Source organism: Pygocentrus nattereri, chromosome 10, assembly GCF_015220715.1.
Source record: "Pygocentrus nattereri isolate fPygNat1 chromosome 10, fPygNat1.pri, whole genome shotgun sequence".
NCBI lineage: Eukaryota > Metazoa > Chordata > Actinopteri > Characiformes > Serrasalmidae > Pygocentrus > Pygocentrus nattereri.
The window spans coordinates 26,320,853-26,339,584 of record NC_051220.1 but is presented as its reverse complement, the minus strand read 5'-3'; the positions used below and the strand labels follow the sequence as shown (position 1 = coordinate 26,339,584).

Sequence of the window (18,732 nt, the reverse complement as noted above, 5' to 3'; positions counted from 1 at the left end):
ATATCAGACAAAGGACTGTTTAACAGTGTTTCACACAAGTGTAAAAGCATCATGTAACAGGTATTAAAGCCAAACATGCCAAAAATTCTTTGATAAGCTTAGACACATAGTAATTATCCTGAGCCATTGTGTTCCACAGAATCTTTTAGCAGAGTTGTCTTTGTGTAATCATATGTCAGATTGCAATTAGTTATCAAGGATTATGTCATTTGCCAAGTCTTGGCGTGTTGTTTAATGTGAAGCTGTTATGTTAGCTTGTACACTACTGTTCAAGAATTAGGAATCATTCATCATGTAAATGAATGCCAATATTTTATTCAATATTAACTGTACAGTGCAAATTGATGTATTATGAGCTAGACGCCAAATGTTTTTGGGAACATTTTAAATTCTTAAATCATAATCATTTAATTCATACAATATTCTGTAATAATCTCTTTAAAATATTTTGGCCAATTATCTGCCTTGAGATTTAAAGAACACTTTTAAGATCCACAGCATTCTAGATGTTAATTTTATTATAACTTCATTCTCAAAGTTTTAAGGGGCTCATATCATGGTAAAAGAAGAGTTTGATGTTGTACGTTAACACGGAATATTTTAGAATGTACTGTTCATTTATACAATCTAAGTCACAAAGGTGCAGTACCAGTTAGCCAATCAGGACAGATGTCATTTGCAAATATCAGTCTTAAAGAAACAACAGCAAAAATATACCATTTAATTCTGAATGGTACAGAAAGGTTGGAAAATGCTCATGTAAACATAATTCACTGTTTTGGTACATAAACCCACATGAATGTTTTTAATGGACCTCATGGAAAGAAATACAAGAAAAATAATATGGGCTCTTTAAGACATTTTTATTTATTTGGTGTCATCTACAGGTTCATCATTCATCTGTCTTCAATTTTTTCCTACAAATTAGTTTAAAGCTACAAAGTTAAGCTGTAAAGTAATAGCATTCTAACCAAATCATTTTATACATGCATACATACATTTTATACATTTTATACATATATACCTGCAACAAAGCTATTTTTTACCAATGACAGTAGTGATTTCAGGCTTTTGAATGGTAGTGTAAATGTTTGTTTTTGGTAAGCTATATTATTATACAATAATAATTAGATGAGATTCCTTTTCCAATTAAGTTTCAGCAATATTTGAGTCTGACTTTTAATTTCACTATTTTCCTCATGCTGAGAAGTTTACCTACCTCATATTTTATGTCCTAAAAGGGTTTCACATGTACTAAAACGAAATATGTAGCCTTTTATAAAGGAGAATCACCAAATCCCTCCTACAGAGTTTCACTTGAATCATTTGTATTGGAATCATCATTTAACTCTGTTGGAGTAACTTGTAGAAAGTAATTTTTACATTGATGTTATTTGTGTGTGTAGTGGTACATTAAATTCTTAGGAACCAAACTTATTTATTCATGCACAGTGTGTTGCCTAATATATTTGGAAGGTACTAAAGTAGGGTTTTCAGTTTGCGGTGACTGATTGCAGTCTGGATTGTGACTTAGCCCTGGGTCATGGTACTGGAGTTGACAGTGCATGGAATCAGAGGCCTTTGGTTTGCTACTGTGGTCTACTGTGTATTCAGTGACTTCCTCTGCTCTCACCGCAGGCTTTGCAGGGGACTGCAGCACTGAGAAGCCTTCTTGAGAGATGCCTGTATTTAGTTGACCAACATGGTCAAAAGATTATATATTGGTTAAACAGCATTAAAACCTCCTGGCTGTGGCTGAGCCATAATATATGTGTAAATTTTAAGAATATTTTTTTCCAGACCATGTCCTATGTACCATAAACCTTCACTGTATTGTCCTGAGAGGGCTTGATTCTGTAATGTTATGGCACTGTGTTCTCAAGTCTGATTTTCACCATGCCTCTGCCAAGACTAGTGAACTAGGTGCACAGCATAAATTACATGCAGGCTGGGTTCAGAGAGTCCAGACTGATTTACCTTATGTTTACCTTTGAAGGAGTAATGTAGGATTCAACAGTGTGACTCAAACCATTGAAAGTGATACTGACAGGAGTGTTCACACTCTCAGGGGCTTCATCAGAAATCTACTAGGAAGTTTTTAGGGTCCCTCTTGTTCTCGAGCCAGGAGGCTTTCCTGCTGCACTGTAGATGTTGGCTTTGATTTTGCTTACACCACTAATGCTGGGTTGACATTTTCCACAGGACCAGTGAAATTCTGAGCTCAGATATTATCTCCATGACCATACAGCTGACCCAGACTGCTGGTTTTGTTTCCCTCTTGAATTGTGGAGTTTCTGTCGTTGGCTGCCATGTTCAGTATGTTTTCCCAGAGAGTCTTACAATTGCTGCATTATTATCTGCAGTGAGGTTTCAAGAGTTTCAGTTTTTCCATTCATAGCAAACTCTGCCAGTATTCACATGCTTTTCAATGCAGCTTTTGAAGGCCCTCTTTGATTGGCCCAGCCCAGCCCAATACCTCATAACCTCATAGTACAGCACATTTCTCTTCTTTAACTTGACTGTATTCCGTTCAGTGCCCTTTTATAAATCCTTCTGTTTATATGAAGTTAAAAGCGGTCTGGATGACTCATGAAACCGCTTAAACAAACAAAGGAAATACTAGTGAATAAAATGCTCTTCTGCCAAAATGTCAAGACTATCCACATTTTAAACCAATAACATGACATTACACAACAAAATGTCCGTCCAAAGCAGGATAATCTGTAGATGCCGGGTGTATTTGTCATCTCACATTTGCTTTTCGTCTTATCAAGTAAAGACGTTTGCCTGAGACCTTATACTTTGTTGGCTGTGAGCTCCTTTCCTGGTTGAACCCTGAAGGAGGATAGGCCTGATGATTGGTGGTGGCAGAGGGAATTTTGATAAAATTATCATCAATGCTTAAGTTAGAAAATGGAGGGAGAACATAGATAGCCTTGCCAGAAAGCATGAAATGGAGGCAGATAGACATTATGAAATCCTGATAGAAGAGTCAGGGCGAAGGAATACAGTCAAAATGAAACCACATGTTAGTGGGACACTGTAGACATAGAAGACATTAGACACAGCAGGCAGAGAGAGAGCCTGTAAGGAAGTGTGGCAGCATAGAACAAAGCGTTGTAAATTTGGCCTTGTCTGTATAAAAGCCATACGTGAACATGCTTGTCTTAAGTAGGTCTGGAATAGCTTGCTTTATGGCTTAGAGGAACAGACCATATACATTGCACATTTTAAAGGTTTATTTACACCATGTACATTTTTTTAGATGACAAAAACAGATCTGTTTTTCAAACATAGGCTTTAACCTTAACACCAGATCTGATTTTTTTTTTTCTGTTTTGTTTTCTAACACTTGAGAACATCTTCAAAAAATGGGCATGAACAGTCTAGGAGTAGCATAGGACTATATTAAAAAGGTCTATGAACTATGGTTGACTAAAGTACTCATCATGTGCCCAGCCTTTCAGCTGTGGTCCTTTAATCTGCATTTTTGTAGTCAGCTTATTGGTATAAGCTTTTGTGCTGTACTGCAAGCAAGATGATCTGTTCTGCAGCCATTTATTTGGACTGCAAAAGTCAGTTGGCAGCACACAGCTCCGGAGTCCCATAGCTCCATTCACCCTTTAGCCTTGAGGATTGGCATGCAGACTGCTGGTCACCATAGCAACACAGACTAGCCAGTAGCTAAGAGAAAGATTGAAGACGAACATTGATCATTTGGAGACGAATAGACTTATTTGCATTCATAAGCACTCCTGCTGGTTTCCTGATATGTTTAATCTGCAACAAAAAACTGTCAAACACTAAATAGTTTAAGGTGGAATGGGAGAATTCAAACAAGAAGCTGATGAATGAAAAGCTGACCTCAGCCTCATTAAAAAAAAACAAAACAAAAAAAACATTAAGAGACATTTTACAAGAAACTATTCCAGTTTTGAGGAAAGGTTTCCTTCCAGAGATGCAAGAAAAGCAGCTGTAACTGAGCTAAAGCTTAAAGCAGAGCAAAGTAAGATAATACCTAATTACATATTTGTATTCTAATTTTATTTGTGAGATGAAATCAGCCTTTTTCTCAGCTCTTGGTATGACAATAAACTGTCTGTTTTCAGAGGTCATTAAGTGCATCATGATTTCTGTATCCAAACCAGAACCTCAGACCCTTCCCCCAGTGGACAGTTAAATACTGGGCTTGCCTGCCAAAGATGTTGACCGTAATGTAGCATGTGTTCGCCAAGATGTATGACCCAGCTTGCGGGTTGGTGTCATTTGATGCAAAGTACGAATTTCAGCTGAGTAACTGCTTGCCAGGCTTTTTAAAAGAAAAATGCAGTGGCGCAAGAAAGTTGGGAAACAAGGGTACCTTTGATGGCCAGCCACAGAATAACAAAATGACATAATATCAAGATGTGGTCGTGCTGCTATGGACAGTAAATGTCTAAAGAAAAAATAACTAGACTTCAGGAACAGCGTGGAAAAAGGCATCTGGAAGATTGGGCCACATGCGGAGCCTCATACATAGTAAATGCAAATGGAAAAGCAGCCGTTGAAGGTTTTAAAGTATAATTAATGTTGCTGACAGAGTTTCCCATGTGTTTTCTACCACCAGTGCACTGTTACATGTAACAACAATGATCTATAATTAACATAATTACAAGGAAGAAATACTATTATTGGCAGGATTTTTTTTTTAAGTTTACATATTTCTAAGTATAGACGACTGTCAATGTAAGTGAGTAAGTCATCGAGTTCTTTGTAAAGAGTTTGAGGCCATTGTGGGTTTAGACATGTTGCTGGCAAATGATCCTTGACTACAATGGCTGTGTGGGTTCCAGATATCAAAGGAAAAATATATATTTGTAATTTTCAGCAGTGGGATTACATCAGTTTCTGAAAAGTGGATTTGATGTCTAAATGCCTTTGGTTAGTTAACCACAAGGAATATTCTTTCAGAACCTGCACAAATTTTTACCTAATGGCTGTATTATAATACCAAGTGCATATTCACTAATGCTGTCCTACTTTGCAGCTTCACATCTCCATTTCACCAAAAAATGTCAAGCTGAACATTGACTGCCAAGAAGTAGCAGAGAAAGAGATCAAAGAAGCCAACAACATCACCACAGATGGCTATGAAGTCCTTGGTAAAATGGCAAAGTCTGGTGCTGGAAGGAGGCAGTCCGCTACAGTAAGTGCGAGTGACTCATCACACTCTCAAACATAAAGGTTCAGAAAGACGGTTGTTTGGCGTGATGCCATGTTTGGTTCCTTAAAGAACCTTTAATGGATAATTCATTTCCATACATTTTTAAAAAAATTCTACACAATTCAATAATTGAGGTGTACACAAAGACATTTAGAGTGCTTTGATGGGAAATGTTCCATGCTAGAGAATTCTACCAGATTTCTTACAGGGGTGGTGATGAGAAGTAGGGGTCTTGATATCTACAGTATAAACATAAACATTTTATTTACTATCTCAATGTCCAGTGAACCTACACGTGTCTTCTGAGTTTTTATATGTAATACTGGCAATGGTAAAATAGTGATCATATCCAGGAAGGTGTTTTAAATGAATAACGTTTAAAAATATGTTATAGGAAAACCTTTATCCCTGAACTGTTGTAAAACAATGTCTTCGGCATCAAGCAACGTATTCAGAACCATTTCATGTAAAAAAAAAACAAAAAAAAAAAACCGAGCCAACTTTTTGTATCTGGTTTCTACCTCTGTACTCTACCACTGTATTCTGACTCTGTGAGTTTCTTTAACATGAAAGCTCTCTGAAAGACTGTGTTTATATCTTAACCACTTAATTCAGAGGATTTCTCCTTTAAAGAATATCAACATAAAGTAAACCTTCTTTACTAATTAAACTTTTTTCCTGGAACTATATTTACAAGACATGAACTGTTAAGGACCCTTAATGTATATATAGTGTCATCCATAATGCATTTGTTTTTGCAATCACTGAACTTTATATGGCCATGCCACCCCATTTTAGGTAAGCATAAGATGGGAAATTGTTTAGAAGATGGGCTGTTTTAATTTCTTAGATGCTTGTAGCATAGACTGCACTCACATACCAGAGCTGTGAATGTGCCTTGGTTTCCAGTCTTGTCATGGGCTTTTGGCTTCTGCCTTTGTAACGAGTAGGCATAAACAAGCTTGGAGGCTTGCTGAACAACTAAAGAATGATACACAATTTGGATGCTTAAAACAAGTGTTTTTCCCCAGTACATCTCCAAATCAGAACTAAAGGCCCATTCTCCTGCAATTTTTTTTACCATTTAGGCTAGACAATGCCCATTTATGTTCTTTTCCAGCTTGCTGTGGGTGCTGTGCATGTGGGCATGTTTTTTCGATCCTAAATCCTGGGACTCAATGGAAGCCATCTGTAACATCCGTTTCTGTTCCCCCTTTTCTCTCTTGCAGTTCCAGCTCCAGATGTTTGATATTGTCTGCAGTTTGGGCTGGACAAGTCGAGACAAATGCTGTGACCTGCCAGCAACGGTAAGAGGATATTCAGTATAGGCTGACCACAAAGTAGGTTCTCTTTCCTTTATCTTATTTTAGACTCCTTTTGTTTTTGTTTGCATATGGCTGAATGTCATTATATTCTCTAATAGCTCTTATACCATAGGCTGAATCAGTCAACTTCTAGTAGATTCAATGGGTTTCTTTTTTTTTAAGGAATGTAAAGCTTTAATCACATATCATGCAAACACTATAAACCGCCTGCAGATGTGCAGGTTCAAGTTGTCAGTAAAGTTATTTGGGTGGAAAGGCAGAGAAATTAGGCATAGCAACTTAAATGAAATGCTTCTGTACTGTTGCCACTGTTGATACATCAACTGCAGCTACATGGAAAACTAATGCTGGACTCTATCTCACCATTTTCTTGTGTATTAAGCATCTTTTCGTATATTGTTCAGTTCTGCTATGTGGAATACTATACTTTTTGATCTATTGCCAGACTACATGATTTAGGCCACCTGTTTCTCTGAGACATTCTGGCTGCAAGATTATCATGTGTTTTTGTCAGTGTAATGTGGTTTATACGACCTATAGTTCCAAGTCACTACATTGAGATCCCTTAATGCAAAGCATGTGTCATATTATTAGTGAATGATGTGAGCAGATATGATCTTGTAGGAATATTGATGGAATTGTGATGGTTTTGAAAAGGATCACTGCAGGGCCATTTCAAAAAGCTTGACTAATTGCGTTTTGTGGCATGACAACAAGATTTCAGCCTGGTCATCTGGAGACTCATTTCTATAAACAATCGTGTTGCCTGAACTTTCTTGAAAATGTCAACATCTGTTGTATGAACAATTCAGAAGCTGCTAGTATGCGATGAATCAACAAATTTTAAGGCAGTGTGGTTACTGGCTGTGAAGCTTATATTCATGCAGTTAATTTTAGTCCAAACAATTGCTTTAATAATACAGGCTACCATATTTCCATTTCTCTTACGCTAAAGAGTAGGTTAAAAGCTTTAATTTCCCAATTTGTGTGATCAGTTATGTTTTTCCTCTCATAGGCGGTGACAAACCATTCCTATTGGAGGTAGGCCTTCAGTTCAGGCCACTAATATCAAAACACAGTCAAAACATGAGGGAGAAACCGACCCTTACAGTAATGCTAATTTCTGCTAGCATCACTATGGGATTCTAGTACTTACTTAGCGATCCACATGAATATTTTTGGCCATTCTAGATTAAACACAGATATTTTAAGCTTCTTACAGACATTTCAGCAGTCACTGTATTCCATTTCTGACAGAGCACTGATTAAGTTGCCGCTCATATTCACAGTCAGTGACGTATCTAGGAGTTCCAAAGGGCCTACAGCAACAGTTTATCCAACACAATTGGTCCCTCTTATTGGAAATCTGAACATGATTGGTTGATTCCTCTGACATTTTGCAATTGTGGTGATGACTTGCTTAGCTATGTCTACCTAGAAACCACATAGAAAAATCATTCCTGATTGGCCAAATTTCTACTGGCTCTTTCAAAAACTTAAGGCTTTTCTCTCCAAAACTTGATGAAGCAAGAGTAGTACTGTAATACATACAGAACTTACAGAGCTTAAATACAAGCATCATTCGATTGATGATAATAAACTAAAAATTGCATGCATTTTTCGTTCCCAGAAATCATTAGACCTTATCTGAAGGCTTAGAAGGCCCTGAGGAATCCTCTATGCCCATAAGCCTCATGATCCTGTGTTACCCAGTGGGGTCCTATAGAGCTTTAGTCTATGAGCTCACTATTTGGGCTCACTATGCTGTAGCGCTGTTGTGTACAATGGACTTTTACCCCTCAGTTTTCTTTTTTCTCTTTAAACATTGCTTAAAGTACAAGTGTCAGCAAATGTTTTTTCTTTTCTTTGCAGAGAGACGAGGCCAAATGTCCAGCCCTTCCCCACTCCTGCACATGTGCTCAGGATAGCATAGGCCCTCCAGGGCCTGCTGGTCCTCCGGTAAACCCATTAGATTCTCATCGCCTTCTCTCAGTCTCTTAAGTCATTATGCTAGCACTGCAAATCTCGCCTCTGATGATGAAGACAGAGAGGTGTAGCGTTTCAGGGATGGAGGGGCATTTCCCCTCCCTGTACTGTAATTGCTGCTCTGGTCTTTGCATTAAGTCCAGGGCTATGAAAGAGGGGACACCTCTTTATTATTATACTTGGACACAAGTCAATGTGTTGGTGATGTTCTTAAGCATGCATCACAGCGTGGGCTAGTGGCTAGCAGCTTAGGGATGTATCAGGAGATGTGCTGCAGCCAAAGAGAAGAAAACTGCAAAAGAGGCTTTGAATATGTGAACTAAACAATATTCTAATCCCCAAAAGAGGCCTCCTGACAGTATGGTTTAGTGCTGGAATCCTCTGCTGTTGAGTCTTTAAGTCTGAATGTGCTGTTTTTTTAGGGCAACCCTGGTACGAAAGGCCCTCGCGGTGATAGAGGAGAAACAGGCTCCTCGGTAAGCTCACCTCTACTTCTGTGACCTTATCACTGATCCTAAACTAAATAAGCATTTAATATCCACTTCCTCAATTCTTTAAACCAACTCTATCCTCTTTAATTCCTGTAGGTTGTTTAAAAATCACCACCTGCACTCAATCTTATTGTGCCCTGTAGGCACACTTAAAGAGATGATTAATACTGTGAGTGCATGCTCTCTGACTACATCTCTTTTCTCAATCCAGGGTCCAATGGGTCCACGTGGGGAGCAAGGTCTCGCAGGCCCAATGGGACCACCAGGTCCACAAGGCCCCAACGGACTCTCTCTTCCAGGAGAACCAGTGAGTTAAGCACATACAATTCTGCTGACCGTCTGTTTGCACTGTGCCAGTCGTCTTTCATGAACTTTTCCACTAGTCTCTGATTGTCTTTATTAGCATATTTCATTACTCTCTCAGGAAGACTTTGCATGCTGAGAGCTGGTTGAAAATATGAGTCTAGCTGCACTGCAACGCATGGGCCTGATTTATGGCCCAAATCTCAAAACTACAGACACATTTATTTTAGCTAAGACATTGCTCACTCACTCCTTCTCTTCGCCATTTTCTTAGAACTGAGGAGAGCGTTTTAGTTTTACTGGAGCAGATTTGTGGCTCCAGTGTAAGTGTTCATGTTTCTGTCATTTTCAGGGACGACCTGGACCAAAGGGAGATCCTGGTGACCCAGGCCTACCTGGCCAGAGAGTAAGTGCTTCTTTCGCAGGCTATTTAATTGTTGATCTTGCCCAAGAAATCCAAAGATTTTCAGCAACCATACTGGATTCTGCAAATTTTCCACATGGCATAGTTTTCAAAGCTTAAGCACTGAAGGCAGTATTGTGATCTTCTGTTTACCAGACAAAAAAGGTCATGATTTTGAGTTATTAGGACAACACTGCTTTGTAGAAAGTTCATCATTTACTGTGCATACTGTTTTAATAATGAAACAACTGGATTATATCTGCACTTGCACACATAGTAAGCCTGAAGTCTGGAGATTGTTTTGGAAATGCTTTACAGCTCTTTGAGTAAAGAGAAAAAGTGGGGACAGTGCCCACACTTCATTTATTCTTTTTGAGATCCAAAAGAAATAAGGTTGAATAAGTGAAATAGAAAGTCTATTGTTTGTTGCCATTTTTGGTGCATAACAGTTGGCCTTTGCAGCTAAGACATTTATTTTCCTGTTAGCTTTAGTATTGGAGCATCTATCATGAGACTTCAGAGGATAAAACTAGAGATGCACCGAAATAGGAACTGTGGGCTGATGTCAAGACATGTCTGATATTTTGTGTGTACATACCTGCTGATACAGATACGTTAACGTTTAAAATGCAGAAATTGAGATAGGATCTGGCTGGATTAGCAACCATTGTTTATAGTACTGACTTAGACAGCAAAGGTTAGACAGCATAAAATAGATGACAGCAATTGTAGCATGAAGCCCAACTAACTTACATTTTTACTTACATCGTTTTTTTTTCTGTGCTCTTTTCCAGGGCCCCATTGGTGCTCCTGGTCCTCTTGGTCCTGTTGGACCAGCTGGAGCAAGGGTAAGACAGGCTTTTCAGTACAGCTGAAGTACATTTGTCGCTCAACATACAAACCCACATTCTTTATTTTTGAGTGCCTTATTTTAGAGTATGTCTGCTATGTTACATGTTATGTTTCTTTCACTCAACTTATATGATTGTGTACAGCTGCCCTTTGTCATATGTTTAAACATTCCCTCTGACTAGACTGTCTTTTATTAGAGTTGTTACAATGCATATATTGCATGATTTGCATTGGTTTGTGCTACCCATACAGGGACAACCAGGACCAGAAGGCCCGTCTGGACCTAGAGGCCCACCAGGACAGATGGTGTGTAATGGGAATACAATGTTTTTCTATTCAGTTCCTATTGAAATAAAGCTTTAATTTCTTATGCATGTAAAACAATTGTAGCCTGCCCCAGGATATTGCACTATTTGCAATAAAAGACAGGTTCTTACTCTAAAATTGAGCATGCATCTCATTTTCTGTCATCCGGTTTCCCCTTTACTCCAGTTAATGGCCCCATGGTGCCTTTGGGCATTACGCCAGAACTCTGTTCACATACATTTTCTTGTATGTCTGTCGGCCTTATCTAGGGGTCCTACTCCCTCATATGTTTATGCTCACTAGGTCAAAACATGAATTATAGATCTGCAGATTGCATTTTGTGTAAATCTCTCCTTGTTCTCTTATCTGATAAAACTAAAGCACCTTTATATGTGATGGGTGTTTCAATGTCTATGAATATGGTAGCATTAGTATGATAGTTTTTATCTGTTTAGGGAACCCCAGGAGCTCCCGGAATGCCAGGAATCACAGGGAAACCTGGCAAAGCTGGAGAACCTGGATTTCCAGTATGTATATATTTAAGTAGAACATGCCAAATGTAAAATGTAAACTTTCTCTGTAAGTAAGTAACATAAAAAGATAAGTAACTGTGTAGTAAGTAAAATTGTTGTGTTTATATATTTACTTCATGTATTGTACTCATGTACAATTTTTTACAGGGACCTGCTGGCATTAAAGGAGAAAAGGGTGAAAGGGTATGTGTCACTCTTATTTACATTAATACTAAGCCCTAATACAAGTACTTGAGATGATTTTTTTTATTAATTTGCCTTGTCTCTTTACTCTAGGGAGATACTTCCTCTCAGAATATGATGAGATCCATCGCAAGACAAGTCTGTGAACAAATAGTTAACAGTGAGTTATCATATTCCCTGAAAACTTTTATTTTGGCCAGTTATTGATGAGACTGGTTATGTAACAGGTTTTTCATATGAACACATACATAAAAACATTGTGTAGTAGCTTTCCAACTTAACTGGGAATATTTTCTTTGCTTTCAGGACAAATGAGCAGAATCGATATGATGCTGAACCAGATCCCTAGTGGATACCGCAACAACAACCCTGGACCTGCTGGGCCCCCAGGACCTCCTGGAAAGCAGGGACCTCGTGGAGAACTGGGCCAGACTGGACGCAATGGCTTCCCTGGAAACCCTGGTTTACCAGGGCCTCCAGGAGAAAGAGGTAAAAACTGTACTGCAAATGTAAGGGTTTTATTACCATTCCCTAATACCTGTCTCTGCATAGCTCTGTGTAGCACACTGATTGATGGATGTGTCTCCTATGGTGACATTCTCTGTGGTCTGGATTCTTTAGATATTCAGTCAGTACAGTGTAGTAAAGAAAACAGTTCATGATGAGAGTTAACACCTCTTACTAAAATTGAGGACTGGGCAAAAGAGGGGCTATTAAGTTACAGTGTACTTACTATGCAAATCACATATCAATGTCTTGGGATTTTATAGGTGTGAAAAGTAATTTATTGCTGTCCAGTTTTGTACAAGTAACTGTAATTTTGAGCACCTGTAGACATTGTGGAATTTGGGCATTGATTGATTTGTAGTTCTATGAATCATTATGTGCATGTAGTGTAGAAGGAAAGGAAAAAGCTCTGTCCAATACAAACTGAACATGGAACTATATCATATGGTGCTTATTAAGAGATCATCTCTCCTCTGTGTAATACCCAGTTTGGGTCATGTTTGTTGGTAGATAATAGCAGTACAATTGCCACATACATAAATGGTCCAATAACTATTCCAATAATTTATTCCAAGCAGCTATTTGCAATGAAATCCGTTGAAAGCTAGAACTGCATCCATTTAATTTCATCCACATGTTCCTTTCCTGAAATGTTTGTACTAGGTGATTTTGTGGACCATGTGTTACAGCAGTTATAATATTTTTCTGATTGCCATATGTAATCATAAGAATCATAATGCGTCTGCATTGCTTTGTAGTAATGCATTGTTTGAAAAAATAATTGAAGTAAATCTCACTGTGCAATTCTTTGGACCGAACACTTGACTTTATGCTCATTTCTGAATTTATGCTCACCTCCAATGTTACAGGGCTGCCAGGAGAGAAGGGCGAGAGAGGAGCTCCAGGTGTTGACTCTCGGGGACAGAGAGGATTACCAGGTCCACCTGGTGAGTATTTGGCACACAAACTGCAACATCTCAATCCAGCCAGTCATGCAGCTGACTGTTTAGACAAGCATTGTTTTACACTACATTCATTGGATCCTGACACAAAGACAGGCAAGACTTATTCAAAATTATGTGCATAAAAGGGACCATAGACACCAATTTTCCTTGCTTTTTTAGAATGAAAGCCATGTAGACACTTAAAATTTTAAAATGTACCACTTAATGCTGCGGTCTGTATATGCAAAAATGACCTGTTTTTAACCCCTCATGGTTGAGATGATACAAATCCATTCAAAGGATCTAGAGTGGCTGATTTTTTAATGTTCTTGGGGATTTCGGTTTAAACTTAATAGTTTGTTCCCCACATTTCAGCCTGGATCAGTTTTTGAATGATGCATAATACATGGCAGCTAGTAAGAACAGATGTAATTTACACTTAAAAGCATAATAACAAAAACAGCCTGTCTGCTTCTGAAGAATAAAGGTAGGTTGACAATGGGTAATTTTGTACAGAAAAGCACATAAAAATTATATGTCAGAAAATGGAAGAAAAATGTAGAATATAGCCAATTTGATGACAGAACTCAGGCAGAAAACTAATATTTGAGACTTTAAAAAAATCTAATAAATGACTAAGAGCTTCCAGAAGCTCTAAACTTCTATTATAAGTGCCTATAACTTAAGATGTTTGCCTTGTAGTCCTTGTACTTACTAAACAATAAGCCTTAGGATTTAATATAACTTGGATTTCAAGGGTCAAGGCTTTACATTTCAATTTGTCACTTAACCTTAACAATGAACAATAACAAAATTATTTGTACAAAAATAATTGCTTTTAGATTGATGACATGATATGCTCAGAGTAGGCTAATTGGACCTGCGCAAAGACACTGTGCTATTACTGATTGGTTCAAGCAGAATGTGTCATTCACATAGAATTGCAGCACAGGTGTCCCATGAAAATTACTTTTGAAACCCAGGGCAAAGCCACATCTGTGTTTTCCTTTCAATGCTTAATGTAACTGTATAGCTCCTTGTTGGCTTCTGTTGGAAACTTTTCATAGCATCAGTGGCCATCACTGTACATTTTGGCCCTATGATGACCCTCTCTAGGGAGCTAAGTGTGTCTGCTTATTACAGTAGAGTCTAAGTCAGGACAGGGGTTGTACCATAGGGCTGATATCTTACCTAGATGCATCTTGTGAACCTCAACTTGACTTGCTGTGCTTCATAAATTCTTTCTCTGTGTAGACAAAGAGTTCCCAGCAAAACACTTTCTTTTTGAAATTTATGTCAACCCTGTCTGAGTGGTTTATACAGATGTTTGCACACATCTCTGGAGTAACCTGTATTATTACTTAGAGCAGCCTGGGCTCTGGACACACAGGACGAGCTTGAAATAAATCCATTATTAGATCTCAAAGAATTTCCATTATTCCAACATGGTGGTTTCCATGTTCATCCATTACAAGAAGGACTGTGCGTTAGTAAACTGTAGATGTACTGTACTGCATTGTACGAATGTGTAGTACTTTCAAACTGTACTTTCTCAGTATTGTGCATTGTTAAAGCATTCTGTAATTCTGTAGAAACAGCAAGGGCTAAAAATTACAGATGAGCTCTACAGTACAGCAACCACAGCTCTGCATCTGGTGAGCCCAAAAACATTTTGGATCTGAGGAAGCTTAGACACTGAATTTAATTACTATTCCAGTATACTACACCAGAGGTTGCCTATCAGTGAAAACTGAACTGCAAATGTCTGGCAAACCACTAAAGCTGTTCTCCCTCGAATGAACCCAGCCAATACCTCACTGTGAATGAAGTGAGACAAAGATTGTATAAGTACAGTAAGAGGAAAGCTCATGATGACTCACCTTTTGTAGTAGGGGGAGTCAGACTGTTGCAGAAAGTTTTCTCTCCAGGGGCCTCATTGACAACACATGTGCTGACTGCAGAGTGTGTGAGACTGAGAGCAGGGGGGTGAACTCATTCCAAACTTGGTGTATGCTGTCTAGACAGAAAGGGGCAGGGGGGAGCTCCACAGAGATTTTCCCCCCTACTCCCTTTTAATTGAGCAGTCAAAATATTTAAATTACAGTGTTAGAAACCAGTTTTCCCTTTCCACTTCCAGTTGAGATTTAAGAGTGATGTCAGTGGATCTCTGATGGTTTTGCACCCTCCCCCCTTCTCTTTCTTTTTTCTAGGCCCACCAGGCCAGTCCCAGACTGGCCCCCCTGGTCCTACAGGCTCAGCTGGGCCCCGTGGCCCACCAGGACGTCAGGGTTCTCCGGGAGTCAGAGGACCACCTGGGCCTCCTGGTTACTGTGATTCCTCTCAGTGTGTAGGCATTCCTTACAATGGACAAGGATACCCAGGTGAGAACATCAGTGATAGGGAGTTTAGTTGGATGTTTTAAATAAATGAGTATATCACTGATTACATATCAAAACCTCTTTTCCCTCAATTTTTTTAGATCATTTGAGAATACCTGCTGGCCTTTAAACTGTATGAGCAGATAAACAGAAATTGTGCGTTAAAGTCTGCAAAAATGCCTGTGTTCCCTGTAGAGGATGTGTTAACTTTCTTTCACTTAGAAAATCAACGAAATGTTTAATTTGACTGAGGGTGTTCAAACTGTGCATGCAACAGTACATAAACATATACTAAACATTTCTTACCATTATAAACATAAGAGGTTTTGATACGAAGCAGTGACATTACAGTTCGCAAGATGTTGAAAAATGACATGTTACAGCACAGTTACTATGTACTAGACCTGCATGTATTACTTGACTTCACACATGAAAGACAATAATGCGCTAACACCATCTTTAACCCATTTCAGGTTCTGCATAGTACACTTTCTAAGCTGCCTGTCGCCCTTAAACATTGAATACCTGAAAACAAAAACCCTGTGCTTGAGACATCAGCACACGTGCTATTAAGCTTTTAAGCATAACCACCATGGATTTGATTAATGAACATTTGCTGACCAACTCTAAAACCAAATCAAAGCAAAGAAAGGACTGGACTGCCACTAACACCAGCTCACCGCTACTCTGTCAGGCAGGCGACAATGATGGCCTCATACAGTGGCCTTGATGCATCTTGAACTCCAAAGCAACAAGCAGTAAGGGAGAGCTTCCTTTTGCTGAAGAAGCATGTCAAACTACTAACCATGAAGATTTCATAACTGAGTTCAACAGTGGATGAGGGTGAGGTGTTTGTAAATAAACTAATTGTGCCTTGTAAATGAGTTTTAGTTACACAATCAACTAAAATGGGTTAACATCTGTCATCAAGCTTGTGCCTCATAATTTGCTTCTTGCTGACTGCCAACATAACCTTTATATCTTTTATTTTATTAGTATTTTCTTTTCTTTTTTCGCTTTAATTGATGATTACAGCCTCGCTCAGGTTAAAAATGTAGCATGTGCTTTTGTACATGTAACCACATTCTCCATGATTGTTTTTTTGCAAAATGCTGTGTTTAAAAACAAGGAGTCACTTTTTGCTCTTATTCTTATTGTAATTTATCTTATGCTATAATACCTCGGTGTGTTATGAGGAAGAGCTTTATTGACTCTATCAGAACTAGTGGTAGTCTTGACTTGACCTGACCACTTGAACCTCTGGTTTGTAGTTTTTTTGTCTCTTCCATATACTAAGTGGTAGATTTAGATTTGTGATATACAGCCACCCATGTTTGTAGATGAAACTTCAAGATTTTTTACAGATGTAGCGAAAATGAGGTTTTATCCATTTGTCAGCGATCATTGATTAAAAACCACACTGCTTATGTTCAATTGGCAAAATAATATTTCCAACCAGGCCGCTACCCTCCTGAGCCTGAAACCTACGTAGTTCCTGCGGAACCATCAGAAGATACTGTGACAGAGATACAGTCCCCCGGTTTACGAAACCAGCGTGGAAAGAGATCACTATCGACACAGGAAACTAAGAGGATATAAACAAAAGTGTCTATTATTCGCATGAAGGACAACATCCAAAACTAAACTGCGTTATTGGATTAAGCTTCATGCATATGCAAATTCATTAACAAGGTTAAGTGGAAATAAGGCTGATATTCAAACCTCATTTCCTGTTTAGAACCCTGTGTGCTCTCTCACTGTCCCCAAACATTTTTGGCTTTTTGGCTTGTAACATAACTGCCTTTTATGTTTATATGAGACTCCTGTGCAGTGCACTAATCCCAAGACCAGTATTCATGTGTAATGTGTGAAGAGTAAGATGTACGGATTGACCCAAAGGAATCCTCACAGATCAATGCAAAATTTTGTTTTTAGAATAGACTCATTCCTTTCAGTGCAGTTCTTTTGTTATGCCTTCCTTCTCATCAGTGAAGGCCATTGGTTGTAATTCCATCCTCATTTCTAAAACCTTGTTAGACCTGGCTTTGGTTTCATTATCCTAAATATTTATCTGTTGTATAACAACTCACAGCTCATTTTTACCAAAGATGGAATTGCATGACTGTGTTGTATATTTAGTAAGTACATTTTAAAACCAGAATATAGTTTTTCCTTTTTTTTTTCAAATCAATCTCAAATGCAGTTGGAATTAGCTGCAAGGCTATGGTCATAGAATTGCGCCTTGATGTTTTAGCTGCACATTGTGAATTCCACAGCCGTATTTTCTTATTTATTTCTGAATCAGAAGAGGCATTTTTCAATAAAACTACTGAAAATGTTTAACCTGTGTCAATCATTTTTTCTGACCATTGTACTGACAAAACAGTTTGTTGAGTTAATTGAATGACAGAAGGGACCTTTCTTGGAGTACAGCCTTACAATGTCAGTCGATGAGTGAATGAAATAATTTCTTGGTCTGATGTGAAATGGTACATTACAGAGAAACTTACTAGATTCAGATTTCTTTACAGTGGTGGTGATATATATATATATATATATATATATATATATATATATATATATATATGCAACCTACAGTGCAAATATAGCCATTTTATTTACTACTGAAAGAACAGCCTACATGTCTTTTGTAAGTTGAACCCTGGTAATCAGTGGTAAATTTCAGCACTATTTTGACTCACAACACCCTGCATGTATATCTCCACCATAAATAGATTTTAAAAAATCTTCTCTCAAATCTGTTGTCTATGTCTGAGACATCATGCACTCATAACCATTTTATGTAGTAACTTTTTGTGAGGGAATTTTTAGAGGCATTAAATGCTTCAGATGTCTGGTTCCTATCATGACCACTGTGAGCAAGTCTGACTCAGAAACATCCCATTTTTCATCAAACCACTCTGACTGACACTGTTCACATCTTATCCATTTAATAATGCAGACATTTTGAAAAGTTAAGCAAAATTTGGTGAAGTTCCCCATTTAAAGGAAGACTGAAAGCCCTAGCAGAAATGTAGAGACAGTAAAGGCTCTCACCAAGAACAAATTCATCATTCCAAGTCCTGAGGTGTTGATGTCATCAGTCAGGCTTTGGAAAACCTGGAATCTATGTAAGTATTCACGTTTAAAAAGCATTTCTAGGATTAAGTGCCAGATTGAGTTTCTTAGACAGACGAGCTGTTTCAGTATAAACAGTACCATCAATAAAATTCACAAAGACAGCATCACGCCTATTTCTATGCCCAATTTTCAAAAAGTTGAAAAGGCACAAACAGACCTATGGGCTTAGCAAGGTTA

General features: G+C 38.3%; 1 protein-coding gene across 6 annotated transcripts in view; it reads left to right on the top strand.

The window, feature by feature from the left end:
• The window catches only part of col12a1a (collagen, type XII, alpha 1a), a 73,270-nt gene extending 55,513 nt beyond the window's left edge, over positions 1-17,757 (top strand). For 5 of the 6 annotated variants that reach the window (XM_017699728.2, XM_017699733.2, XM_037541845.1 and 2 more), the window contains 15 exons: positions 5,027-5,185; positions 6,433-6,510; positions 8,401-8,487; positions 8,937-8,990; positions 9,217-9,312; positions 9,661-9,714; positions 10,506-10,559; positions 10,816-10,869; positions 11,325-11,396; positions 11,550-11,585; positions 11,679-11,745; positions 11,892-12,074; positions 12,962-13,039; positions 15,247-15,417; positions 16,874-17,757. In XM_017699728.2, coding sequence (XP_017555217.1) covers positions 5,027-5,185; positions 6,433-6,510; positions 8,401-8,487; positions 8,937-8,990; positions 9,217-9,312; positions 9,661-9,714; positions 10,506-10,559; positions 10,816-10,869; positions 11,325-11,396; positions 11,550-11,585; positions 11,679-11,745; positions 11,892-12,074; positions 12,962-13,039; positions 15,247-15,417; positions 16,874-17,013 — 1,383 coding nt within the window. In that variant the 3' untranslated portion in view covers positions 17,014-17,757. Of the gene's footprint in view, positions 1-5,026; positions 5,186-6,432; positions 6,511-8,400; positions 8,488-8,936; positions 8,991-9,216; positions 9,313-9,660; positions 9,715-10,505; positions 10,560-10,815; positions 10,870-11,324; positions 11,397-11,549; positions 11,586-11,678; positions 11,746-11,891; positions 12,075-12,961; positions 13,040-15,246; positions 15,418-15,887 lie in introns of all 6 variants that reach the window. The other variant, XM_017699731.2, reaches the window with a different exon arrangement.
• Positions 17,758-18,732: the final 975 nt, after the last annotated feature.